This window comes from Agelaius phoeniceus, chromosome 25, assembly GCF_051311805.1.
Source record: "Agelaius phoeniceus isolate bAgePho1 chromosome 25, bAgePho1.hap1, whole genome shotgun sequence".
Classification (NCBI taxonomy): domain Eukaryota; kingdom Metazoa; phylum Chordata; class Aves; order Passeriformes; family Icteridae; genus Agelaius; species Agelaius phoeniceus.
Genome location: NC_135289.1, coordinates 4,157,793 through 4,185,582, shown reverse-complemented (window position 1 = coordinate 4,185,582; position 27,790 = coordinate 4,157,793). Strand labels below are relative to the sequence as shown.

Here is a 27,790-nt window from a genome sequence, read left to right as displayed (position 1 = left end):
ATGGGATGATGGATGGATGGATGGATGGATGATGGATGGATGGATGGATGGATGGATGGATGGATGGATGGATGATGGATGGATGATGGATGGATGGGGGATGGATGGATGGATGGGGGATGGATGGATGGATGGATGGATGGATGGATGGATGGATGGGATGATGGGTGGATGGGGGATGGATGGATGGATGGATGGATGGATGGATGGATGGATGGATGGATGGATGGGGGATGGATGGATGGGTGGATGGTGATGGTGCTCCTTCTCTGCCGTTGCTCAGGGTGGGCCACAACGAGATCATCGGGGTTTGCCGCGTGGGGGTCAACGCCGAGGGCCTGGGCAGAGACCACTGGAACGAGATGCTGGCCTACCCCCGCAAGCCCATCGCCCACTGGCACCCGCTGGTGGAGGTGAAGAAATCCTTCAAAGAGGTGCGTGGGGGTGTCCTTCCCTCCCAGTGCCTGGGCTGGGCTGGCTCCAGGCTTTCAGAGAGCTCCTGCTCTCGCCTGGGATTTTCTGAGCCGAGCTGAGGGAATTTTCTCACCAGAAATGAACTCTAGAAAACAAGCACTTCTGTATTGCCTCGAAATAGCTCCTTGAGCTTGCAAGCAAGACTGAGAAGAACTGTATTTACAGATGTGACTGTTACATTTTGGGTTTTTCTTTTCTTTTTCTTTTTTTTTTTTACTTTTCCTTTTTAAATTAGAAATTGAGAGCAGTAAGGAAAGAGAATGCTTCTCTGATTGCAGAACAAATTGTCCAGGGATATTGCCTATTTCAAGTTTCAATTTTTCATCCTAAAAGATTTTTCTGTTGACTCATCTCCGAGCCTTTGAGGGAGAATAAATAGAACAAATGTAATTGCTCTAAGCATCTCCAGAGAAAGAGATTGACTTGATGCAGCCCCAGATGATAAAATAGGGCTGAAATGCCTGGGTACCATTTCGACCATCTCTGGCATTTTCTTCCCCTTTGCACTCCAATTTCTCACGCTTCTGTGGAGCTCTTTGGCTTTGCCTGATTTAGGTCATAATTTCTGGAGGACAGAGATGTGGAAAAGGGCACACACGCCTTTGACACTTCAAGTATGAGAACAAAGCACCAACATTTGAGGCCAGTGATACAATAATAAAGGCAATAAAGCCTCCCACTGTATCTGGGGCTGAGGAGGTATTTTCCCTCAAAGCCACAGAATAAGTACTTAACAAAAATCATCTCATTTTCCCCTTGAAGTTGAGTGCTGAGCTGTGCTGAAAGGCAGACACTGGGCTTGCTGAGACTCCACAGTACTGTGAATTAGTGTATAAACCCTGTCTTTCTGTGAAATCTGCTTTTCCTCCAACAAGAAGGGGTGGGCAGGCCCTGGCACAAAGTGCCCAGAGCAGCTGTGGCTGCCCCTGGATCCCTGGGAGTGCCCAGGGCCAGGCTGGACAGGGCTTGGGGCAACTTGGGATAGTGGAAGGTGCCCCTGCCCACGGCAGGGGGGTGGAATTGGATGATCTTTAAGTTCCTTCCCAACCCAAACCATTGCACGATTAAGTCAGTTTGTGCTCAGTGCCCTCTGTCCCAGCCCAGGTTGGTTACACACAAAGGAAAACCTGGCAGTTGATAGTTTAGCTTAAGACACAGTGGAGGTGGATATATCAGACAATGGACACCTGAAAATTTGCCTCCCTTGTTTGAGGTGATCTGTGAGCTCACCTTGAATCAGCACAGGGATCAGCTGTGCAGGGCTGGGGTGAGTCAGGGCAGAATTAAACCCCTGTGCACTTTGTGTGCAGTGCCAGCTCTGCCTTTGGGTGATGAGCAGCTCCAGGACTTCATTCCCTGCCCCTGCTGGCCCTGGGCAGGAGCCACATCTGGGCAGGCTCTGAGTGTCACCTCCCACTGCCACAGGGGAGCTGGGCACCAGCAGCCACAAGGTTCAGAAATGGAATTGATCTCTCATTTGATCTCTTGGCATCTGTAGCACCTCACAGTGTGACACCAACAGCCATGGCTGACCCAGGGGCAGGAGCTCCTTCTCCAGGTTGCAATTTTTATGGCTTTACTGCACTATTTTTCAGATGCAGATGGAGTTTTGAAAGAAAAAACTCTTGTAAAGTTTTTGAAAATCACTAAGAAAAAAGTAAAAAAGGCATTATTGTTATGATGAAACACAGAGAAACCAAGGAAGACATGGAAGATGACTCACCTTCTAAAATATACTTTGAAAACCATGGCTGAGCCCCCAAGACTCTGGAAAAAAACTGAGTGAATCATTTCACCCCTCAATGCACAGGTCAGGAGCTCTGCTTAAAAGGAAAGAAAAAGCCCTCTGATCATCTGCTCTGGTATTTCTGCCACAAACTGGTGCAGAGAGCCAGCAAGCAAATGGTCCCTGTGTTTATTTGCCCTTTTAGGTTTTAGCATTGCTGTCTGCAAATCCCCAGTGCAGCCTAAAAGAAAAACCAAACAGAAAAGGCACAGGCTCCTGGGGAGAAATTAATGGGAAATGGTATTTGTTGGTACACAAGACATTGTATCACCTTTTCCATGTTGTGTTTGGGTATCTTTGAGAAGAAATTTGGGGTTTTGGTCCTGTAATCCCAGTTCTGGGTCTCTGTGCAGCTGCTGCATCCTGCTGCTGGCTGTCTGTCCATCTGTCCTGAGCATGCTGGGGGAGAACTGTTGGCCCTTCATGCCTTCCTCACCTTTCTTGGGGTGACCTCGGGCTGTGCTGGCATCCTGAGCCATCATTTCCATCTTTCTCTTTGTCTTCATCTTCCTCCTCTTCATCTCCTTCCTCTGCGAGCGCGTTTGTGCCGGGCAGCAGCAAATGGAGCATTTGCTTCCCAATTGTTCCTCGTGATGGTCTCTGTGTGCTCTGACCATCAGTAACAGCCTCTGGCTCCATCCAAATCTTCCCTGATTGAGTGCTTGACCTCAAACCAAGGCGAGGGAGCCGTGATTGAATTGTCCCTTTGATGTCTAAATGGAGGGATGCTGACTGGAGCTGCTCCAGGCACTGCCATCTCCCCTCCCTGTGGTTGGGGTCCCACCCCCCTCCCCACCCCTCAGGAGGGAGAAAAGTGTGGAAATATGGAATTTCTTTGCTAACCAACACCCTGCCTGGTGCGCCTTGGAAAAGCTCTGGCCAGGAGAAGGAGCTCCCAGCATATTTTGAGTACAGCTCAGAGTCACAATTCCTGGTGAATTTACCAGGAAAATGTCACCACAGCTGTGCTGCTTCAAGAGGATGGCCCAGCCCTGACCCCCTTACCCTGCCACAGCAGGGATGGATGGATGGATGGATGGATGGATGGATGGATGGATGGATGGATGGATGGATGGTTGGTTGTGTCCGTGGTGTTGGACCAACAGCCTCCTCCTGTGTTGAGCCATGATTCTTTGTCCACCACGAGGACCTGGGCAGCTCCAGCCTGTCCCAGCAGCCACAGTGCTGGGCTAACATGGCCCAACCCCTCATTTTTGTGCCACTTGGGCCCTTCCTCCATGAGCTGGTGCTGCTCCCTCTTTGCTTTCACTGCTGGAAAAGGCTCCAGTGAAAAGGGAAACACTTCAGATGCACATCATGTCTTTGGTTGCTCCATATTTATCAACAGTGAATAACAAACCATAATGACTGCACTTCTCTAATGACCATCATCATTAAAGAGGGAACATGGAGAACATGTGCAAATGAATCATTAATTACAGGCTTTTAAGCGCTATCCTCCTCACACAGATGTTCAGAAGGCGAGTTTCTGAGCAGAAAGGGAGAATCCCTCTTTGTGGGGTTGTTCTGGCAATCAATTCTTCCCCTCAGCACAAGCTGTTCCCAGTGCTCAGCCCCGAGGCCCCGCTGGCAGCTGCTCCCTCCCCGGGTCCTCCAGCCACCCCACCCCTGCTCCTCCTGCATTCCTCCACCCATCAGCCAGGTTCAGGGCTGTGTGCACAAAGGGAAATAGAAATTACAGCTCGTTCTTCCAGGATTTGAGGGGAACTTCTGAAAACGGGGATTTTCCCTGTGATCTGTGAAAGACAAACCCTGGAATCGCGGGGTCGCGTCATCAGCGCGATGCAAACGGGGTCTTTGATGCTGCCAAGTGCCTCAGACATTCAACATTTATTTGTTTAAAACAAATAACAGATAAAAACTGGTAACTCTCCTGAGACCCAAGTCATGCCCATAAGGAGGAATAATTGTCTTTAAAGATAAGCCCTTCCAGACTTCTGGGTCTGTTTGATTTTGATTGAACTGGTCCCAGTTTCTGACTGTTGGCTGCATAGTACATGGCTCACCTTTTCTAATTAAATGAAGGAAAAGTATCTCCAGGTTCCTCTCTGGTTCTTTGGACCTGTCCTTGGAAGAGTTTTCATCACATTTTTGGAGTAGCAACACTGTCATTGTCATGCAGACAGCGCAAGGCAAAGAGCATGGGAAGGCTCTGCCAAAAGCCCATTTCTGTTGTAATTTCTGCAATCTGTTCCCTGGCAATTCTCATGGGGAGGTTGTACCTGTATTATCAATTCCTCAGGGATTTTAGCCATTTTTTTTGACATGAGAAGCATAGAGGAAAGTGTTTCCTTACCTTAAGGCAGCTGTTTGGCAGGATGAGCTTCTCATCTTCTTCATTCATTAATTTCTGCTCAGTTCTGATGAAATAGAGGCTGTTCAGTGCAAACCTGTGCAGTGAGTTACTTTACACTGACTGATCTCTTTGAGGAAGGAAATTGGCCAAATTGGCCACATTTTTGACCATTCCAAACCCATGGAGCATCTGCAAGGAGCTGCTTGCCCTGCTCAGCCTCCCTGTGAGCACCAGGCTGCTGTTCCCTTGTTTTCATTCAAGATGGTTTTGCCAAGGCAAGGGCGAGGTCTGGTTCCCCAAGTGGGTTTTCACCCAGAGAAATGAAATTCATACATGCTTAAACATTAATATCAGCCAGCAAAAAGTTTCTGCTGATGTGGGAGGGGAGGGAATTGATCCAGGCAGTGGAAATCCTGCCTTCCGTTGTCTCTGGGAGATTTCTATCATTTGTCACTAGAATTTAATATAACAAGATGGTGAGATGGGCAAGTGCTCAAAAGCTTCAGGAATAATGGGTTTGAATTATGATAATAGCCCCCAAGGCAGATGACAAATAATTTATGATCCCCTAAGTATGGCAAAAAAAAAAAAGTTTGCTCCATCCACCGAGTCTCTGATCTGATTTTCCCTTTGAGAAATGTCTCTGGTGCTGTGGACAGAGCTGCTGTGGAGTAAAAATTACCAGACTGGAAAGACTCAAGTACTCCTGAGCTTAGACAATATTTTTAAACCAAAAAGACAACAGCAATAAAGCAAGGAAAAGCTGAGAGCACTTTGTCTTCACAGCACACACAGACACTGTTTATTTTCCTTTTTGTTTGGTTTTTTTTTTTTTTGGTGAGGAATCCTCACAATTGAGAATTGATTTACAAAGCAATAAAGTAAATTGTTCAGCAATTCCTCCTGAGTGGTTAAACACGGGCATTGCATAAAATGGAACTTGTGGAGCAGAAGAGAGGCACAGCAGGGATGGGATGGGATGGGATGGGATGGGATGGGATCCATGGGATGAGACGGGATGATGGGATGGGATGGGATGGGATGGGATGGGATCTGCAGATGGGATGGAATGGGATGGGATGGGATCCATGGGATGAGATGGGATGATGGGATGGGATGGGATGGGATCCATGGGATGGGATGGGATGGGATCCATGGGATGGGATCTGCAGATGGGATAGAATGGGATCTGCAGATGGGATGGGATGGGATGGGATGGGATGGGATGGGATGGGATGGGATGGGATGGGATGGGATGGGATGGAATGGGATGGGATGGGATGGGATGGGATCTGCAGATGGGATGGGATCCATGGGATGGGATCTGCAGATGGGATAGAATGGGATCTGCAGATGGGATGGGATGGGATGGGATCCATGGGATGGGATCTGTAGATGGGATGGGATGGGATGGGATGGGATGGAATGGAATGGAATGGAATGGGATGGGATGGGATGGGATCCATGGGATGGAATGGATGGGAATCCTGAGGAAGATGAGATAGACAGCACAATGCAGGATTGGGAATAATCCCAGCCAACCTCTCCTGTTTGATTAACTCGATTTCTCCTCTGTCCCCAGTGGCACGGCCGGGCAGCGAGCTTCGACAGCCAGGGCTCCTGTCCCTCCCCCAAACCACCCCCCACACCATGATCTGGAGCAGGGACAGCAAAATGGGACTAAACCAAGTAATTTTTGCACTTGGCCTTCAGTCTCAGTGGTTGCTGAGGGGCGGTGGCAGCAGCGGGACTTTCCGGGTAGTTGTTCCTGCGTAAGTAAAGGTAGAAACCCGTTTTGTGGTCAAATATGTTTTTGTCTAATATGTCTCCCAAGGTGATGTTATTTTTGTGGCTTTTGCTGTACGGGTCTGTTTCCAGAGGGAGAAGGTGGACTGAGACACGTGCTGGGAGTTTGGTCTGTAAAATAATGTGTAAAATAGTTTTTAGTGTGTGAAAAGGCTGGAAAGGGGCCAGGAGGTGTCTGCAGAGAGCAGAGGTGGCCAGGACAGGGGACAGGGGACAGTGGCCACTGGAAAGCCGTGGCAGAAGATGGGAGAGACTCTTCCAAGCCACCAGCAGCTCCATCCTCGTGGTCAGCCCCAGCCCTGCAGAGTGTCCCCGGGTTTCCTGTTCATGTAGGGGTGTCCATGAGCTCTTAGAAGTTTGTGTAGTGTGTACCCCATAATTCCTTTTGTCATATATTTAAAAAATGCTGTCGATTCCTCAGGAGGGGAACCCTGGGTTTTTTCCCCTGTATCTGAAATCTCCCCAGAGCTATTTGCATGAACAGTTTCTTCAGCCCCCTTTGTAGCTGCTGCTCATCCCCCAGGACATCCCCACGTTATCTGGAGTGGAGGGAACAGTGTGGCCACAGGTGGGATTCAGGAAAAAAGTGGGAAGATTTTACTTACCCATTTTACTTTACCCATTTTAGAAATGGGTACAGCCCTGCATGACCACTGGGTCTCCATTTCTTATCTCATCCAAGTAATAATGGGTGACCCAAGGGGCAAAGGGAATTACAAAAACATGACTGATGCTAAAAAAGCTTCCAAACTTTTTTTCTAAAGACTGTCAGCACTTTCTTAAGGAATAAAGTTTCTCAGCCCGAGCCCTGAAGGAAGGTCAAGTTCTGGGAAAAAAAAAAAATGAAGCTTTGCTGGTTCCTTGGCTGCAGAAGCCAAGAATGAATTTAGAATATCCCAAGCACTGGCTTTACAGCTAAATCAGCTGATATTTATCAGCCAGCTGTGGATTTTGGACACTTTCTCATCCTGGATTTTTCTCTGAGTTAAGAAGCGTGTTAGTGCTGTTTATTCCACCCTAATTAAATTAGGCAAAAGCAAATATTTTAGTTTGGAGGCAGAATTTGCGAGCGAGGCAGCCTCAGGTTAGCAGGACTGTGTTCATCAGCCCCAATCCTCAGGTCAGCTTCAGTTCCCATTTTCCCAAATGTCACCACGTCACCCCTGGCTGCACATCAGGGCTGGCACAGAGGGCTGTTTGCATTGCTCCTGGGTGAGATGAATCCTTTGTTCAGTGAAGGGTAAATACATCATTCCTCATCACACCTTGTGTCTTAATTCTCTTTATGTGCCACATGCTATAGGAGCAGAAACTCAATAAAATGATTTGATTTGTAAGTGCTGCCCTGTCTGGTGGAATATTTCCTCCTGTGGGAGCAGGAATTGTGGGTTGTGTGGTTTTGGATGGGTGCAGTGATCACAGAGGATGCCATAAAATGTGACAATGGCAGAGCCTGGCATGGTGTGGGGCTGGGCAGGGGCACGCTTGGCATTTGGAGCAGACCTTGGCTCTGCAGCTCCTGCATGGGCTGGGACAGCCACACCATCCCAGGCACAGCCCCTGCAGCAGCAAAAAGTGCATTCCAAGCACACTGCCACAAAAAAAAAGTGGTAAAAGTGCATTGGTTTCCCAGCACAGAGTGTTCTGAGGGCTTCTGCTGGGGAGCAAGGGGAGGACAACCTTCCTGAGACCATCATCCTTCCTGTGTTTAATTAAGGGGATGAGTTTCTGGCCATTAAAACTGATTGACTGGGTGGGTCAAACACTGCCCACGAGCCCCTGGACCTTTGCCTGAGCTGGAGGAGCCTCAGGGGAGCAGGGCAATGAGCTGGCAGTGCCTCTGGCAGGTTGGCAAACCAAAGGACAAGACGTCCCCAGAAGAAGCCACAGCAGTCCCAGCTGGTGGCACTTGACAATCATTAATTGCAGCAACCCACTCAAATCCTTTTCTTCTCTAATCCAGGCTTTTTGGGTTTTGGTTTTCTCTGTATAATCTCCATCTTTTATCCATTCTCCTTGTTATCGAGGATTTAGTCAAAACATACGTGGGGTTTGACACAAAGCTGCTATTTTTAATCCTTGCTTCACACAGATAATCAATTTCCACTCAATACTGGCTGTCACTTGCATTGCTGGAAAACTGGATCTCACGTTAGTGAATAACACCCACGCCTGCTTGGCTCAACCCCCCCCTTCATTTATATTTTAAATGCTGAGATTTCGCCACATCCCTCAGCCAGGGGATAATCAGCCCATTGTGTGTTTGTCACTGGGGGGGATTGGTCACACTCATGGGGATGAGCTCCACACACCAGAGCAAACCCTTCCCTTCCATCCAGGGGGGAATCAGAGCCCTGGGAAGGAGCTGAGCCCAGCACAAGTGCCAGGCCAAGATTTGTTGAGTTGTTTTCTTGCTCCTCACTTGCTGCTCTTGACCCTGTAATAGCAACTCATAGAGACATTTCAATTATTTCCAAGCAAAATAAGGAGGGTCACCCCAGGGCCACGTCCCACAGGAGGCTTGGCCATGCTGGGGCTCCTTTGAAAGTCCCTGCAAAGGGGAGGATGCTGCTGCAAGCAGCCACAAATGAATAGTCTGTTTTATTGAGTAGTGCAAGCAAAATAAACACATGGAGCATTCCCAGACCTTCCTTTCATTTTTTTTTCCCCTCCTTTCTCTTCAGTTTTAGTCTCCCAGTCTCCATTTTCATCAAGGACTGGCTGGGGCTGCAGGGAGGGCAGGGGACACTGCAGGGAGGGTGGCCAGGGTTGGTTTCATGTGGGGACTCAGGGACAAGGGAAATCCCACGGGTCCAGCTCACTGCAAGGGCTCAGAGGGCTGGGAACTGTCCCAGCCTTGCTCCTTCCCACCAACTGAACGACAAAATGAGTTGTATCTGAGAAAAAAAGGTGGAAAACATCCAGTGGGAAGTGAGTTCCAGGCATGAAATTCCAGACTGGTTTGGGTTGGAAGGGACATAAAAATCCATCTCATTCCACCCCTGCCATGGCAAGGACACCTTCCACTGTCCCAGGGTGACCCAAGCCCTGTCCAACCTGGCCTTGGACACTTGCAGGGATCCAGGGGCAGCCCCAGCTGTGCCAGGGCCTCCCCACCCTCCCAGGGAGGAATTCCTTCCCAATATCCAGCCAGGCTGATATTCTCCACTGCTGGCTTCCCACTGATCCCATCATTGTGTGATGAGCTTTCTTTCATACATCAGCAACACATTGGTTTGGCAAAGGGAAGAATCCTGTCATAACAATTTATATTTAGTCTCCAAATGTGGCCTTTAATTGCTAATTACAGAATGCTACTCGCAGGTTGGCAAATCACACACACCAAAAAGAAAAAGCCAGTGAGGAAGAAAACAATTGGGGGTTTATAAGGGCTTAAGAAATAAACAAACATGGACTTTAATTATCTTAGACAGCTGAGAAATAAATGTAACTCCAATATTGATGTTGAAGGGGGATGTATCACAGCTACCACAGCAAGGCTGTCCCCAGGGCTGGGAATCACTAATTCTGCAGGGAGTTTTTGGGAACAAGAGTGGCAAAGCCCACCAGGATGGCAGGGGCTGCAGACAGGGGCTGACAGCTGGGGGCTCTGGGGCTCTGGGGCTCAAACCCAGCTTTGGGATGCTGGGAGCAGCAGAGAGGGCAGAGCAGGGACACCTGGATCTCACCAACCCCAAGGGTGACCCAGAGGGGACAGACTGGGCTTTGTGGGCACCTCCCGGGTTCCAGGTCTCTGGCAGGAGCAGCTTTGTGTGCTTTGATTTCTATTTTATTTTATTTCTCCACAAACTTTTTATTTACACATAATTCTTGATTAGCCTGTAAAGAGCATTCAGTCAATGGGCTCAGTCCCAGTCCTCCTTCAGTCTTCAGTTCAAGCAATGTCAGTCCAGATAATTTTATCTTTGCTTGCAAGGATAATAAATTGGACAGAAAATTATATATAGCTCATTGGAGAAAATTGCAGCCCTGATCCTTGAGATCCTGATCTCAGTCTCTGTTTGTTCTTCACTTTTACGACTTCTGTTATTTGCCCTCCTAATTGTGTCTCTAATTAGGCAACCCCAGACTTCTCAATCTCATTTTGCCAGAGGTTTTCTCCCCCAGGGGCCTCATTGTTCTTCCTGCCATTTAAGATTATCCATCAGTACAGTTGTGCACTTATTTAAATGCCAGGTCAGGATCTCATCTCTGCTGTGAGCTCCTCACTCAAGGATGTTCTCCCTGGGCCTGCAAACCCTGGCTGCCATTTCCAGGGACTCTCAGCTCCTCCCTGAACAAGCCCAAGGGGCACAGGGGGTGGGATGCTCCTCCCTGCACTGGGTATCCCAGGAGAGCTGGGCTGTCTCTGCACACTGCAGGAGATGCCAGCTGGATTAGGACAAGGGGGAATGGTTTTAAACTAAAGGAGGGGGGATTAATTTAGACATTAGGAAGGAATTCCTGGCTGGGAGGGTGGGCAGGCCCTGGCACAGGTGCCCAGAGCAGCTCTGGCTGCCCCTGGATCCCTGGGAGTGTCCAAGGCCAGGCTGGACAGGGCTGGGAGCAGCCTGGGACAGTGGGAGGTGTCAGGATTGAAATTGGATGAGCTTTAAGGTCCCTTCCAACCCAAACCATCCTGTGATTTTGTGATTCACTTGGCAATGAGAAGTGATGCAGTTTGCTCCTTTGCTGGGGTGAGCATCACTCCAAAATCCACTTTGACAAGAAGCCAGAGCTGCAGGTGAGCCTGGGAGAAGTGGAATTTGTCTCCTCTTTGCAGATGCACAGGCTTGGATATTCTGGATTTCTGTCCAAGAGCCAGAGGCATCCCAGGAGTCCTGACTGACTCTCAAACCCTGCAGCTTTCATCAGCAGTGCTACTTAAATGTACAAGAAATGTCTTTTTTTTTCCTGGACTTTTCCCAAAGATAATTTGTAATTATATTTTACAGCCTTATATATATATATATATATAAAAGACAGTACATTAGTCATGCAAATATAATTACATATTTTACATTCCCGTGTCATTTTTAATTAAAAACATGGTATTTAAAGCACGTACATCTCAAAAACCCCAGTATAGGCTTCTATTAAAAATGCAGTTGGTTAAAGCTAATGAAGTACCTGGATGGGCCAGGACAAACAGAGCCTGCTCTGTTGCCGTGGGAACAGCCAAGAGCACCCAAAATACCGGGGAAAATGTGGCTGGGGACAGAACCAGCCCCAACCCCAACCCCAGTGGCCTTTTCCTGGCTGAAAATGTGACTGGGGACAGAACTCTCGGGCTCTGAGTTGCTGAAATGGCTCCCGAGGTATTAAAAAGTCTTTTTTTCCCAGCCCCGCGCTCAAATAAGAAGTCAGGATTCCTCTGCTCTGGTTTTCAAGGTTGTTTATTTTCTTTTATCTGTCACATTCTTTCTCTGACCTGCTCAGAGCTGTCTGGCAGGTTGGGTTGTGGCACACTGACTGCCCTTGGGGTGGTGTTGGCTTTTTATACTAAAAACTACCTGTACAATATTTACAATAATTTTCCAATACCTATCACCTATGTTAGACAGTCTGTCTCTACTCTAAACCAATCCAAAAGTGTCACCATCCCAGCAGAAGATGGAGGACAAGAAGAAGAAGGAGAAAGACAGGACACACCCACATTCCTCCATCTTGCCTCTTGAACCCCCATTCCAAAAACCCCAAAATTCTACTTTTCCACCCTGTGGTAAATTCACTAACATTCTATTCAAACCCTTGTAGCTTGTAACTCTTCCCACAAAGTTGGTGATTGTTTCCATGGGCTAAAATTGAAGGCACAGGTGTTTGTGACTCCGTGCCAAGGCCTCTGGGCCCTTTACCAGGGTCTCGAGTCCTCCAGGGCAGTCAGAGGAATTTCCTGGGTTCCGACAGAGAATCAGCCCCAACCCCAATCCCAGTGGCCTTTCCTGGCTGAAAATGTGATTGAGGGACAGAACCAGCCCCAGTCCCAGTGGCCTTTCCTGGCTGAAAATGTGATTGGGGACAGAATCAGCCCCAATCCCAGTGGCCTTTCCTGGCTGAAAATGTGACTGGGGACAGAATCAGCCCCAATCCCAGTGGCCTTTCCTGGCTGAAAATGTGATTGAGGGACAGAACCAGCCCCAATCCCAGCGGCCTTTTCCTGGCTGAAAATGTGATTGGGGACAGAACCAGCCCCAATCCCAGTGGCCTTTCCTGGCTGAAAATGTGATTGGGGACAGAACCAGCCCCAATCCCAGTGGCCTTTCCTGGCTGAAAATGTGATTGGGGACAGAACCAGCCCCAGTCCCAGTGGCCTTTCCTGGCTGAAAATGTGATTGGGGACAGAACCAGCCCCAATCCCAGTGGCCTTTCCTGGCTGAAAATGTGATTGGGGACAGAACCAGCCCCAGTCCCAGTGGCCTTTCCTGGCTGCCGTGCCAGATGTGGCACATCTGGGCCAGATCCCATCTCCCAGGGCTGGAGGAGCTGTCAGGAGTGGTGGAGTGGCCATCCCAGTGCTGGAGTCCCACAGGAATGCAACATCAATATTGGAGTTACATTTATTTCTCAGCTGCTGTTTTTCCCCCTGAGATAATTAAAGACCACGTTTGTAGCCGCATTTTCCTTCACAGAGAAAAGCAAGGCACAACTTCCCAAGGATATTTCTGAGGTTCACATTCTCTGAACCTCAGAGAAAGAAAAAACAGTTCTTATCTCATTTACTGCTCCTGCACTTTGGAACAAGTGGAATGCATTGTGGAAGATTGTTTACCTGAAGGGAATTGGTAACTGGATTCTGGTTTTGATTCACTGACCAGTTGAATCCAGGTGTGGGAGGGGACTGTGGGCTGACAGGCATGAGATTCTGGGCAGTGGAGTGGAGTTGGGTGCTTGTTCAGGTTCAGTTTAGATGTGATGTAATATAGTGTAATATAGTATAATAAAGTAATTAATTAGCCTTGTGATATCCATGGAGTCCTCCTCATCATTCCTCCTGGATGTCGGGCAAAAATATCACCAATACACATTTGTTTATTTCTTAAACCCTTATAAACCCCCAGTTGTTTTCTTCCTAATTGGTTTTTTTTTTCTTTTTCTGTTTGGTGTGTGTGATTTGCCAACCTGCGAGTAGCATTCTGTAATTAGCAATTAAAGGCCACATTTGGAGACTAAATATGAATTGTTATGACAAGATTCTCCCCTTTGCCAAACCAATGTGTTGCTGATGTATGAAAGAAAGCTCATCACACAATGATGGGATCAGTGGGAAGCCAGCGGTGGAGAATATCAGCCTGGCTGGATATTGGGAAGGAATTCCTCCCTGGGAGGGTAGGGAGGCCCTGGATCCCTGGAGGTGCCCAAGGCCAGGTTGGATGGGGCTTGGGGCAGCCTGGGAGGGATTTGAGCACCAGGCACCAGCAGGGAACCATCCCAGAGCCAGGTGGAGGATGGGAGTGCGACCCAGCCATCCAATTCACACATGCAAATACTTCTTCTGGCTCGCTAATTGCTTCCGAAGTGGAAGATTTCTCCTAATCTCCCATTAGCAGCTGCACATCCCTCTCCATTTCAAATTGCCGTGCTTGAGGCTTTGTGGCTGTCGGCAGGGACCGAGTGGAGGAGCGGTAATTTTGGTAATTTTTTAATTAAGTCGCTTTGCCGGCGCTGCTCTCGGATGTCTGAGAGAAACGAGGGAGGATTTTGCTGCTGATCTCCTGGAGAACCCCCTGCCCACCCCTCTGGGGACACCCCACCTGTGTCCCTGTCCTGGTTGTGCTCTGCACCAGCCCAGGGGGACCCTGCTGCCACAGGAGTGGTCCTGGCAGGGTGATGTCAGAAGCCAGGACATCTCTGCCTGTCTTGGATGGCTCAAACCCCTGCCAGGGGCTCAGAGACCCTGGCACAGAGCCCAAGACACCTGTGCCTTTGATTTTGACCCATGGAGCAAGTTACCACCTTTATATGAAGAATTCCAAGTCAAGGGAGTTTAAGTAGAATAATGGTTTGTCACGGGGTGAAAAATAAAATTTTGGGGTTTTAGAATGGGGGTTTGGGGTCTCAAGATGGAGGAATTTGGGTGTGCCCCTGTCCTTCTTCTTTCTTCTTCCTAACCTCCATCTTCTGGGTGATGGTGGCACTTTTGGATTGGTTTAAGGTGGAAGCTCACTGTCTAACATAGGTGATAGGTGTTGGTAGGTATTTAGTTATGGTAAATAATGTACACATTGTTTTTAGTATAAAAGACAACACCACCTCTGAGGGTGGTCAGTGTGCCTCTGTCTGACTGCTGAATGGACCTTGGCAGGCCAGAGAAAGAATTTTATAGTAAAAAAATTTTATGAAAAGTAAAATTATAGTAAAAAATTTTCATGAAAAGTAAAATTTTGGGGTTTTAGAATGGGGGCTTGGGGTCCCAAGATGGAGGAATTTGAGAGAAAGAATTTTAGAGTGAAAAAATTTTATGAAAAGTAAAATTATAGTAAAAAATTGTTATGAAAAGTAAAATTTTGGGGTTTTAGAATGGGGGCTTGGTGTCCCAAGATGGAGGAATTTGAGAGAAAGAATTTTAGAGTGAAAAAATTTTATGAAAAGTAAAATTATAGTAAAAAATTTTCATGAAAAGTAAAATTTTTGGGTTTTAGAATGGGGGCTTGGGGTCCCAAGATGGAGGAATTTGAGAGAAAGAATTTTAAAGTAAAAAAATTTTATGAAAAGTAGAATTATAGTAAAAAATTGTTATGAAAAGTAAAATTTTGGGGTTTTAGAATGGGGGCTTGGTGTCCCAAGATGGAGGAATTTGAGAGAAAGAATTTTAGAATGAAAAAATTTTATGAAAAGTAAAATTATAGTAAAAAAATTTTATGAAAAGTAAAAAAGTAAATTATAGTAAAAAAATTTTATGAAAAGTAAAATTTTGGGGTTTTAGAATGGGGGGACATAAAAGACAACACCACCTCTGAGGGTGGTCAGTGTGCCTCTGTCTGACTTGCTGAATGGACCTTGGCAGGCCAGAGAAAGAATTTTATAGATAAGAAATAATAAACAACCTTGAGAACAGAGGAATCCTGACTCCTCCTTCGACTCCAAGGCTGGAAAAAGAGACTTGTACATATCTCAGAGTCACTCTGACCAGCAGAAATCCTGAGAGCTGAAACCCCCCTGAGCGCCTCTGCCCCAAAGGCAGCGGCACAGGGAGCAGCTCCCGCCTCCTAGAGATGATTTAATGGGGTTTTTCTGGGATGTGATGGTTGCAGGAATCAGGAGCACCTTCCTGCCTGTTGCATGAGCTGGGCTTTGCCCAATGACCTCGAATTGCTGCTCTGCCGGCTCCCTGGGAGCTGCTGCCTCTGCAGGGATGCTCCACCTGCTCCTTCCTGAGTGCTGAGGGAATTCTCCCCTCCTTCCCCAGCATCCCACACGGATGTGGGGCGTTCTCCTCCTCTGGCTGCTCATTGGGATCACAGATTATTTAGTCTCCAGACTAAAGGGATGGTGCTGCCATGGATCAGGCCCTTCCCAAGCTCATCCCCCCAGGACAATGCCACTCGTGAGGGCTGTGCTGCCCCGGGGTTCTCTTGGATGCAAACAAAAGTTCCTGGCAGCAGGAATGGAGCTGATGATGCAATTAAAATAATTATTTCCTAAACCTGCACGGCCCTGCCAGCCTCTGGAAGTGGCTCTTGCAGTGAAGAGGAGAATGGAGGGCTCAGAGCTGCCTGGTTTGCCACAGCTGAGCATCCCAGGGGATGATGACACTACACCCCAGCTGTGCAAAATTTCATGGCATTTATTGGGACTGATGTCTCTTGATTAAATTATACTTCTTTCTTCATTTATTCTCTAACAAGCTGAACATTTCAATTTCCCAGGCAAGCCCAGGTCAGGAATGGGAGGAGGTGGCAGCTGACACTGATATTGGAGGGGGCTCAGTTGGAGAGGAATACTTCTCATTTAAACCTCTGATTTCCTGAAAACCTGCACTCAGAGGGGAATTGACAATTCAGAGCTGAAGCTGAGAGCTGCAATCTCCTGCAGAAGCTGCTCACAAAGCCAAGTGTGGCTCCATGGCCTGTGTGGTGCCAAAAATCCCCCAGGTTGCAAAGCTTGGAGCAATTTTAGGTTAAAAGGGAATCAGAATCATGGAATGGCTTGGGTTGGAAGGGACTGTAAAGATTATCCAGTTTCAGCCCCCCTGCCATGGGCAGGGAATCAGACCTTTCATTTTTCCTCCCCTGAGCAAATCCATGGAAGTGCTAATCTTAGCACTATTTTCATTTACAAGGGTTAGGAGGTAATTTAGGAGAAATCCGTTTAGCTGAGCAATTAGCAAGTCAATAATACACTTCTGCGTTTTATTAGAAAAGGAAAAATTGATAATTTCTGTTTGTTTTGACCCTACCTCTGCAGCAATGGCAGCAATTTTCCAGGATAATCCCAGTTACCATGGTTATATCTCGTTATATCTCCCTCCAGGACCTTGGCCACCTACAGCAGGAGGACACAGCAGCATGGGCAGAGCCAGGGCTGCTGTGCTGGGGGGAAACTGCTCCAATCCCCCAAATTCTGCACCCCTGTGCCACCCCAGCCTCCCCTGCCCTGCCTGCACCACTCCCCCTTCCCCAGCCAGCAGAGGGGAAGTCAGGAGGGCTGGGAACCCCAAATTTGCTGCTGTCTCCCCACTGGGGATGAGGGATTGAGGGGCAAAGAGATAAAGAAATCTCTACTGATATTTCTTGGAGTGCACTCACAATCCCTGAGCTGCAGCACTGGGAAAGAGACCCCAGCCCTCCTTTCCCAGGGAGAGTCACTTCACCCCTCAGCACTTTTGCCTCAGGAAGAGGGATTAAAGCAGAAAATTCAGATCCATTCCAAAAAAGCACTGGGGAGCTGATTTTGAGAGGCAAGAAATTAAAGAACTGCTTAGCTGAATAGCTGAGCTGGTATTTTTCTGTCCTCAGGAAACAACTTTGATATAACAGCATTAGTAATAATAACACCCCAAAGAAAATACTGGTGAAATCATGTAGAGCCTGCAGGATGTGTGAAATCCCTGGGATGGGGTGTGGGTCTCCCTTGTGTCAGCAAAATCCTTCCTGGAGGGGATGGAGACACATTACCACCAATGGGAGCAGCTCAGGGAGAATAATCCATCTTGATCAAAGAACCAAAATAGCAGAAAAAATCTGTTAGTAAATGAAACTGTCCAGAAAATCTCGAAACTTGGTGTGTCACAAGCCAGTGCTCCTCTGACAGGGCTGTGAGCTCCCTCTTTGAAGGCTTTATTTTTATTCCTCCTTTCCAGAGGGAAGGAAGGAGCAGACAACACTGGGAAGGATGAATAAGAGGAGCCTGGGCATCCCCAGGCTGGCTGGGACAACGGGGATCCAGATCTGCAGGGCCCCTGTCATTCTGCAAAATTCAGCTTTTGAAAGGAAATTTTAGTTGTGTCCCTTCCTTTGGGAAGGTGCAGCAGGAGGGGAGGGCAGGGGGTGTGAGGTCTCTGGAGGGTTTGGGGGGCTGAGGAGGGAGGAGAGGAGCTGATGATGACCCTACACCCCAGCTGTGCAAAATTCAATGGGATTTTTTGGTACTGATATCTCTTGATTAAATTATATTTCTTTCTTCATTTATTCTCTACCAAGCTGAACATTTCAATTTCCCAGGCAAGCCCAGGTCAGCAGTGAGAGGAGGTGGCAGCTGATGCTGATATTGATATTGAAGGGGTCAATCCTGCCATGGAGGATTTGCAGGAGCTGGTTTGGGGTCTGAGGAGGAGAAGTGGGGCAGGGGGAGGTGGGGATGGAATGGACCCAGCTGGGACATGTTACACAGGACATGAAACAATATGAGCTCACACACTGCTCTTCTTAAGGTGAAGGAAAGGGAAGATTATTTTTTGACTCCAACATTTATAGTTTTCTAAAAGAGACAGTGGATTGGAGGGTGAAAGTGCCACCTCTGCAATGACACTGGACAAACAAACATTTTATTAAATTTCTTCTCTTTCATAAAAGAATGCAAAACAATCAGTTATTTATAGAAAGTGTGTGAGAAATGTGCTACAAGAATGTAAACATCAGAAGGCTTAGAAAATCTTAAAAAATCAGGACAACAGGGGCACAATGTGCTCATCCTGAGATCTCAACAGAGCACCAAGATCTCCACCAGGCTGGGGCTGAGGGGGCCCAGGGCTCTGTCCCTGGCCAGGCCAGCTCCAGGTGAGGGGCACATCTGCCACCTCCCCTGGCACCCCACAGTCCTGTCCCCAAAGGAGGGACACAAAGTGTCCCACAAAGTGCTCTGCAGGTCCCTGGGCTCACTGACAGTGCCAAAATGAGAAATATCAGAGCTGGGCTGGGGCACACAGCCCAAACCCCTGTGCCCCATTGCAGATCCCCCTGCCAGAGGGACGATGCAGGAACTGTTTTGGTGAATGTGGTTTTGCTTCCTCTGCACTTCCATTAGGAGATGCTGAGGACTGGCTGCCTCTCCGTGTCCCTTCTGGCATGTCCCCAAGCCCTGTGTCCTCCCAGCCCTGCTGGGAACCCCTGAGGGGAGATTTTCTGCCTCCCTTCGCTGCTGGTGTGGGATGAGTTTCACCTCAGCCAGATGTTCCGTGGGCAGCAGAACCTATTTGAAGTTAAAAGCCAGTGATTAGAGTTGCCAACCAGCCATTAAGGAAGTATTAAATGGAGAATTATCCCCCTCTTCCTGTTTCAATACAATGGGAGCTTCATAATGCACTTGTTTAAGTTGCCTGGTTTTAATTTTAGTTCCCCCGTTTCCAACAGGACACACTGAGCCACCATTTCACTTTATCAATAGCTCCTGTGAGCTGGAAAAGAGTCAGGGAGGGGAATAAAGTCAATATCCTTGAGAATGAGACAAAGGAGAAAAAATTAGCCCAAAGATCTGGGTTTCTCTTTCTCACTGATAACACAACTTCTCAATTTACTTGCCCAGATTGCCTTGCAAAGAGGAGCATTTTTCAAGAGGAGCAGAGATGAAAGGGATTATTACTTCTAGAGGCTCTTCTTTAAAGAGATAAAGTATTTGGCAATTAAAGCCCAGGGAGCTGCAGACTCGGGGGAGGGCTGGAGCAGCCCCATTAGCATCTTTTCCACTGCCCCCTCCTTTGGGAAGGATGATCCCAGTGCCTCTGGGCTGACTGTGGGGCCACCTCCTGCTGCAGCCCTGGGAGGGGGGACAGGAGCAATGCTGGCCCCAGGGCTGCCCCCATTTGGGGCTGAGCAGAACCACGGGCAGGGGGATGAAGGAATGAAGGTTTTCCACAGCCTTCTGTGGGGAAGAGGCTGCCCATGCCAGCCCCAGGTGAGCACCTGCACAGCACCAGGCAGTTTCTGCCACTGGAGACCCTGAGTCAAGGCTGAGTTTTCCTGAGAATCTGTCAGTGCAGCAGGAATGGTGGGAGGGCAGAGGCAGCTGGGAGCAGCCACAAAAATCCATTTCCACACAGGACAGAGGGAGCTGAGGCAGCCCTGCCAGGGTCCCTGCATCCCATTTGGATCCCTGTATCCCACCAGGGCCCCTGGAACCTGCTGGAAGTCCCTGCATCCCACAAAGGTCCCTGCATCCTTTGGGATCCCTGTATCCCACCAGGGCCCTTGGAACCTGCTGGAAGTCCCTGGACCCTGCTGGAAGTCCCTGCATCCCACAAAGGTCCCTGGAACCTGCTGGAAGTCCCTGCATCCCACAAAGGTCCCTGGAACCTGCTGGAAGTCCCTGCATCCCACTGGGGTCCCTGCATCCTTCTGGGGTCCCTGGACCCTGCTGGAAGTCCCTGGAACCTGCTGGAAGTCCCTGCATCCTTTGGGATTCCTGCATCCCACCAGGGATCCCTGGACCCTGCTGGAAGTCCCTGCATCCCACAAAGGTCCCTGGACTCTGCTGGAAGTCCCTGCATCCCACTGGGGTCCCTGCATCCTTCTGGGGTCCCTGCATCCCACCAGGGATCCCCGGGTCCCATGGAGGGGCTGCTGCTCCCTCTGGGGCCCCTGGCTGGATTTGAGCAGTGCCAGGGTGGCTGACGGGGACAATCCACACCCCTGAGGGCACCAAGGGCTCTGACAACTGCCCCAGCTGTGGCACAGCCTTGGCTTTCTCCCCATGGGGCCAATAAATACTTAAACAAGTGAAAAAAAGGAATTGATGACCCCAGCAGGAGATGAATTCTGGCACCTGCAGGGCTCCATGGGGCTGGGGGTGTCCATGCCATGGCAAGCAGGAGCCTGTGGCCCTGCTGCTCCTCTCTCCCAGCAGTCACCCCAGCAGGGTCACCCACACAGGTGTCTCTGAGGTCCCTCACACTCCTCTGTGGCACTGGAGGATGGCAGGGACTCAGCTCTGGAGGGATGAGGAGGGTGACCCCATCCTGGAGGCAGCCTGGGGACAATCTCTGCTCTCTGTGACTGTGGCAGCACCCAAGGAAGGGCTGGAGCTGTGTCAGGAGGTTTAGGGTGGATCTCAGGGAAGTTTCTTCCCCCAGAGGGCACTGCCCAGGCTCCCCAGGGAATGGCCACAGCTGCAGAGCTCCAGGAGAGTTTGGACAGCACTGCCAGGGATGCCCAGGGTGGGATCTGGGGTTTCTGTGAAGGGCAGGAGCTGCTTTGGATCCTTGTGTGTCCGTTCCAGCTCAGGACACCCCTGATTCCAGGAGCTGGGAGCACTCAGAGCTTGGAGGGCCCTGCTCCCTACCCGGTGTCACAAGGAGCCTCCAGCTCAGAGCTGAGCCACCCCTGCTGATCAGACACGTGGGGTTTGTCCCTTGTTTGCCAGCAGATGGAGATCAGGCTGCTCTGCTTGACGGGAGTTATTCCAAGGATTAATTAGTTGACGTTTCCTGAAGTACTTTGAAGATGTGGAGTGTGAGATAAGTGCTGTGCTCTAGGAGCCCATCGGGTGCTGCAGTTATTTTGTTCCTTTTCCTCCTCATTCCCAAAGAGTTTGTACAAAAACAAATCCCACAGGAGCTGGTGGGGCTCTGGCTGAGCTGGTTTAGTGAGTGGCACCTCTGCCCATGTGCTCAGCACAGGGAGGAGGCTGCAGAGATCCCAGAGGAGCCACGGAGCTGCTCCAGGGCTGGAGCCCCTCTGGAGCCAGGCTGGGATGATGGGGAAGATGAAACAGGAAAGCCTTATCAATATGATTGTCTGGCAAAGGATTTTAAGAATATAGAAACTATAAGTGAGATTGAAATGAAAGCAAGCTCTGAGATCCCTCAGTTACTGAACAACTGGAAAACAATGGTGTGGCCACTGAAGGTGATCCCCTTTTGATGGAACAACACCCTCTGCTTGCAGACAGGCCCAAGGGGCAGAGCAGACCCTGCCAGCTTGGCAGAAGGGGCCCAAAGAGGAGTTTTTAGGGTTTAAAATGTAACACAGTATAGTAATGTAATGATTCTTATAGGCTGTATGTAAATGCTATAGGATTTGTATCTTGTACTAGATTGGTCAGTGAGAATCAGAATATTCAGCACAGAAGAAGATTTATGGTATTGGAACGGGAACCTTGCTCTCTTAACTCTTACCTCTTGTCTCTTAGCTCTTACTTTTCTATGCTCTTACCCCTTTTACTCTCTTATGCTTTTACTCTCTCCCTCTCTCATCCTCTCTCCCCCTCTCTTCTCTCAGTCCTGCTCCAGCTGTGCCTGGCAGCTCCCAGCAGGGCCCTGCACCCAGGCCCTTTGCAATAACCCACAAGTTCCAAGCCCTGGCTGCAGAGATCTCTCATCTCCATCCATCCCAACCCTGCTACCCCCATCTATCCTACACTGGGAGAGCTGGGGGTGCTCACCTGGAGCAGAGAAGGCTCCAGGTGTCACAGGGAAGTGCAGGACATGTTTCAGGCTACAAGATGTTTCTGGTGCACAATCATTACTGCCCCATCAATTTTAATTCAGGCTGGAGAAATCATGGGTGTAATTATTTACTACTGTGAGATTTCTGAAAATTATATTTCTGTTACTGCCCTTATTGATCTTGAAAAGGGCCATAAATTAACTTGACAGTTCACAGAGTCCTTCACACTTGAATAATTTCTCTGCTTGACTTGCACTGTGTGTTGAACTTTCAGCACCAGCCAATTACAGTCATTCAAAGTGGGTATTTGAAGATTTTTCTTATGCAACAAATTTGATTATAATACCAAAGAACTTGAGGCAAATACCAAGTGCCCTCCGTGTGGCTGAACAGTTTGGCTTGAGCTGGGCACAGCTGGATGGGATTGAGGGTGGCACGGCCACTCCCCAGCCCTGGGAGAGCAGGTGCTGCCCCTCAGGTGCTCCCCACAGCGCTGGCACCTCCCTGGGGTGTTCAAAAAGCAGCCTGGCACTGGCATCAGCAGGATGCAACCCTCACCCAGCCAGCCTGGCCAATGGCTTCACTGCTTGTCCCCAGAATTCAGGAAAAAAGGGACACTCATGGCACTGAAACACCTCCTAATCCATCCTCTGTGCTCTCAGGATGTTGTGATGGGAACAAACCACAGCAATCCTGGGTTTCTAGGGACAGAAATGGGGCAAACCCTGCACCCTGCAGGGGTGTGGGTGAGGGAGAGCACGGGTTAGGGTTAGGGTCTCTGCTGGGGCAGGAAGGACAGACATGGTGTGGGGACAACTGGGACTGTCCCCAGTCCCTGAGGGGCTCCCAGCACCTGCCCTGTCCTGCCCCATCCCCTCTGGGGCTGCTCAATGCCAGAGGAAGAGGGAAGGAAAGGGGATGGGGCAAACTGGGCCTTACATAAGGTGGAGATTCTGTGGCTGCAGGGGGAGGTGGCCTGTGCTTCTTTAGAAACAAACTCAGTAAATCAGCAACATCTGGGGCCTGCTGGCTGGAGCACCGCCCCAGCAGGGGAGGGAAATCTCCTGTTGTCCTCCCAGATTAAAGGATTTTGCTGTTTGCTCACAGTTTTGTACATGTAAAACGAGCTGGCCCTGAGCAGCAGCCTGCCCAAAGCCTCGTGTTCCATCTCTGCCCTAAGCCCTTCCAAAACCCTCACCAAACACAAACCCCTGCCCAGGCACCCTCCCAAGGTCTGTCTGTGCTCCCTGCTCTGAGCCCTGCAAGGACACCCCACCCTTGGGAAGTGATTTTTGGGGTGTCTCAGGGGCAAGGTGGAGCTCAGGGCTCTGACAGCCCTGCCCAGCACCCCACGCTCCCCAAGGCAGGCGGCCGCACTTCGCTGCGTACTATTTATTCATTATATCAGAAAAGAAAACCTCATTAAATTAGTCCAGGACTCTGCTGGCTGCTCCCAGGTGGGGACACCAGTGCCAGGGCATGGCTGGGGTGGGGATCCAGCATTTCTTCATTTCACAGTGATGGGAGAAGGAGCAGAGACGCTGTCCTGAGGGCCGGGCCGGGCTGGGCCGGGCCGCACCCTCAGACCTCCAGCTTCTTCTTCATCTCCATGCGGTAAATGATCTGGTAGCCGTCGTCCCAGGCATAGATCTGCCTCTCCCTGGGGCTGTACTTGAGGCTGGCGTGGGAGCCGTAGCGCTTGGGGAAGTAGACCAGGGAGGCGTCCTCGGGGGCCAGCGTGCCGCTGACGTCGAAGACGCACTGGACGCGGGCGCGGCTGGGCAGGCGCGTGTTGTACACCACGTGCAGCGCCCCGCACACCACGAAGGCGCCCTCGGCGTTCTCCCGCGGGCACGGCGTGTCCCACATCTGCTCGATGTCCAGCGAGGCGGGGTCCAGCTTGGCCAGGCACATGTTCTTCTCGTCCTCCTTGGTGGCGTAGATGGCCCAGAGGCCTTCCTCGTCCGCCGACACCTCGATGTAGGTGGAGGGGGACAGGCCGAAGACGGGGATCTGCTCCTCGGCCGGGAACACCGAGCTGTCCACCACCGTCTTGTTGGCCAGGTTGAACTTGATCACCTGGAAGGACAGGCCCTGCTGGCGGATGTAGTAGAGGTGGCCATCGTAGACGAGGTGCCCGGTGCCCACCCAGGGGTAGGGCAGCTTGATGCGGGCGGCCTTGCGGGTGGCAGAGAAGAGGGTGAACTCCCGCATGCGGGGGAAGACGTAAACCGTGTCGTTGGCGGTGCCGTCGAACACGTAGATCTTCTCTGAGGTCCCCGCAGCATCCTTGGTCCAGAGCCCCGAGGCGCTGCCGAAACGCTTCAGGATCTTCATGGCCCTGACACTGGCAATGGTGTCACTGCAGTCTGTGAGAGAGGGATGGCTGTGAGAGCCTGGGAACAGCCTGGCCCTGCAGCACTGCTGCTGCTCCGTGCTGGGTTCTCACCCTGTCCCACCAAAACCCCTTGGAAATTCACTGAAGGGGTTTAGGTGCATCCCTGCTGGCATTGGGAAGTCCCCTAGTGTACCCATGACACAGAGAGGAGCCACCCTCACCCCAGCCCTGCCCCAGAGGCTTTGGGGATGCACAAGGCTCCAGCCCGGGGCTTGGATGCAGCTCCCAGGCCAGGGGGGATGCAGGAGCTTGTGCCAGAGACATCTGAGGTGCCCTGCTGGGACACAATGCCCTGGCCCATGGCTGGGGGACGCCTGGACTGGGGTGGGCTGGGAAGGGTCAGGGTAACGCTCAGACAGGAGTCATCTCAACACCTGGGGTGGTTTCATCTGCTGTGCAGGGGGATGCAGGCTGCTGAGCACCTTGGGAGTTTGAGCTCCTGGGTCTCCCTGAACCCTGCCATCAAGGGCAGTATCCAATTCATATCCAAGTCACCCTGACACAGCTTTTGGCAATTCCAACTTTGTGGGAAATATTAGCTCTTCCTATAGTGCCTCCAAGATTTAAACCTTTGCCTAAGAGCTTGGTTAACATTTAAACTCCATTCTACAACACCAGATCCAAATTTAATTTGAATTATAAGGCATTTGCATAATATCCAATCCCCCAGGGAGCCACGGCAGCCCCTCACCTGTGAGCTTGGTGTACTTCTCGTTCTTCCTCTGCTTGGCTGTGGCCACCTGCTTGTCCATCAGTGTCTCATCCACCTCCACGCAGGGCGGGGCGGGGTTCTGTGTCTCCAGGTAGTCCACCTCCCTCTCCAGCCGGTCCACGCGCACGGCCGCGCCCTCGGCCTCCGCCCGCAGCGCCTCCCGCTCCTTCTCAGCTGCCTCCAGCATCCCCAGCACCTGGTTCTTGAAGTCCCGCAGCTCCGTGGAGTAGCGGCTGCTTTGGTCGTGCCACTGGGAGATCCTTTCCTGGGGTGGCCAAGGGGACACTGAGGTCTCCAAACCTCACAGCCCACCATGGCAGCTGTCCCAGCCTGCCCACACAGGGCTTGTGGCTCTGGGCCCCATCCCACCCTGTTCCTGCTCCTGTGGTTCTCCTGGGACTGTAACGCCTCTTCTCTTGTGATGTTCCCATTCCTGTGGTGTCCCCATGACTCTTCCAGACCCACAATGTTCCTGCTTTCCCATGATGTTCCCAGACCTGTGATGTCCCCAGACCTGTGATGTCCCCATGATCCTCCTGGACCTGCAATGCCCCTTCTCCTGTGATGCTCCCATTCCTGTGATGTCCCCATGGTTCTGATGTTCCCATTCCTGTGATGTTCCCATGGCTCTTCCAGACCCACAATGTCCCTGCTTTCCCATGATTTTCCCATTCCTGTGATGTCCCCATAGTTCTGATGTTCCCATTCCTGTGATGTTCCCATGGCTCTTCCAGACCCAGGGACAATGTCCCTGCTTTCCCATGATGTTCCCATTCCTGTGATGTCCCCGTGGCTCTGATGTTCCCATTCCTGTGATGCCCCCATGGTTCTCCCAGGCCCACAATGTCCCTGCTCCCCCGATCCCCCATCCCCCAGTGCTCCCACACCCATCTTGCCCCGGTGTATCCCAGCTGGGCTGTGCAGGACCCCGGCAGGAGCTTCCAGGGCTCCCCACCCCCTGCTCCATCCCCACCTCGGCTCCTCCTCACCAGCCCCGCTCCCAGCCCCTCCGGCCTCCCTGGGGAAGGGTTTGGCTGCCTGTCCCGGGGCGATTCGGGGTGCGGGGCCGGCTGTACCTCCAGGAGGGTGATGCGGCGCTCCACGTACTCCATGAACTGCTGCTGCTGGGCGCGCAGGGCCGGGGCGAGCAGCGGCAGCAGCAGCAGCAGGCAGCGCCAGGGCCCCATGGCCGGCAGCGCTGCAGCCTCCAGCTCAGTGCTCAGGAATGCTCCGGCCTCCCCAGCCCTTATTGCATCCAGATGTGCACAGGGAGGGAGGGGACGCTGCTCCTTCCCCGCAGACCAGCCCCGGGCGCTTTAACCCCTTCGTGCCCCAGCCAGCGCGCTGCCCCCGAGCCGCGGGGATGGGGCAGGAGACTGGGGACGGGCCGGGGACAGGAGTTTGGGGTGTGGGGAGAGCTGCAGGAGCCCTGAGCGAGAGGACACGTCCTCATGAGCCGTACTTTGGGGACAGAGAGGGGACAGCCCCGGCTCCTTGTCCGCAGAGGTGCCCAAAGCCAGCGGCCAACCTGAGCCACGTCCAGGTCTGGGGACAGGGATGTCCCTGGGGACAGGGAGGGTGCCAGCCCAGAGGGTTTGTCCCCTAGGATAGGGACAGTGCTAGCCCAGTGGGTTGTCCCCTGGGCAGGAACACTGCCGGCCCAGCGGGTTTGTCCCTTGGGACAGGGATGGTGCCAGTGCAGGGGGTTTGTCCCTGGGGACAGAGACACTGCCAGCACAGCAGGTTTGTCCCCAGGGACAGGGACACTGCCAGCCCTGCAGGGTTGTCCCCAGGGACAGGGATGGTGCCAGCATGGCGGGTTGGTCCCCTGGGACAGGGACAGTGCCAGCCCAGCGGGGTTGTCCCCTGGGACAGGGATGGTGCCAGCATGGCAGGTTTATCCCTTGGGGACAGGGACACTGCCAGCCCAGCGGGGTTGTCCCCTCGGTGTCCGGCAGCCCTGGGATCCTGCGTCACCCTGGATCCCGCTGGGAAGCTGCTGGAGCTGCTGGAGGGCCTGGAGTGGCCATGGCAGGAGGGGGCCCACAGTTACCTGTGGCAGGAGAGCATCTCCTCAGGTGAGGAGCTCCTCCTCTGAGCCCTTCCCCACCCCAGGAGGGTGCTTGGGATGGCCCAAGGTTCCCCTGTGGGAAGGCACCAGCCAGGGCTGGATCTGTGGCATCCCCCAGCCCAGCCCCAGAGCAGCCAGATGGGATCCAGGCAGGTTATTTGTTATTTGTTATTTGGTGGGATCCAGGCAGGTTATTTGTTATTTGTTATTTGGTGGGATCCAGGCAGGTTATTTGTTATATGTTATTTGGTGGGATCCAGGCAGGTTATTTGTTATTTGGTGGGATCCAGGAAGGTGTTATTTGTGTTGCTTTGTTCTTATTTTGTGCTGAGGCTGGCAGTGAGCACTGACCAACAATTATTCTAAGCATTTGCCCACCAAAAGTTGGGATGTGGAAGAAGACACCAG

General features: G+C 51.0%; 2 protein-coding genes across 2 annotated transcripts in view; one reads left to right on the top strand and one right to left on the bottom strand.

Moving 5' to 3' along the window:
* SYT6 (synaptotagmin 6) overlaps positions 1 to 7,720 on the top strand; it is a 37,004-nt gene extending 29,284 nt beyond the window's left edge. Inside the window, exons 6-7 of the mRNA XM_077190667.1 lie at positions 284 to 434; positions 6,160 to 7,720. Of these exons, the coding sequence (XP_077046782.1) occupies positions 284 to 434; positions 6,160 to 6,231 (223 nt within the window). The 3' untranslated portion in view covers positions 6,232 to 7,720. The remainder of the gene's footprint in view (positions 1 to 283; positions 435 to 6,159) is intronic.
* Positions 7,721 to 22,991: 15,271 nt separating this feature from the next.
* OLFML3 (olfactomedin like 3) lies at positions 22,992 to 26,556 on the bottom strand. The gene is made up of 3 exons (XM_054648917.2): positions 26,388 to 26,556; positions 25,291 to 25,576; positions 22,992 to 24,570 (listed from the first exon to the last, which is right to left on the bottom strand). Exons 1-3 carry the CDS (start codon positions 26,496 to 26,498, stop codon positions 23,783 to 23,785), a joined length of 1,185 nt encoding a protein of 394 aa, XP_054504892.1. The 5' UTR covers positions 26,499 to 26,556; the 3' UTR covers positions 22,992 to 23,782.
* Positions 26,557 to 27,790: the final 1,234 nt, after the last annotated feature.

Coding starts and splice junctions, on each gene's coding strand:
- OLFML3 (XM_054648917.2), bottom strand. CDS start 26,498: ATGGGGCCCTGGCGCTGCCTGCTGCTGCTGCTGCCGCTGCTCGCCCCG. Junction 25,577..26,387: donor GCCGCATCACCCTCCTGGAG/GTACAGCCGGCC, acceptor TGGCCACCCCAG/GAAAGGATCTCCCAGTGGCA. Junction 24,571..25,290: donor GAAGTACACCAAGCTCACAG/GTGAGGGGCTGC, acceptor CCTCTCTCACAG/ACTGCAGTGACACCATTGCC.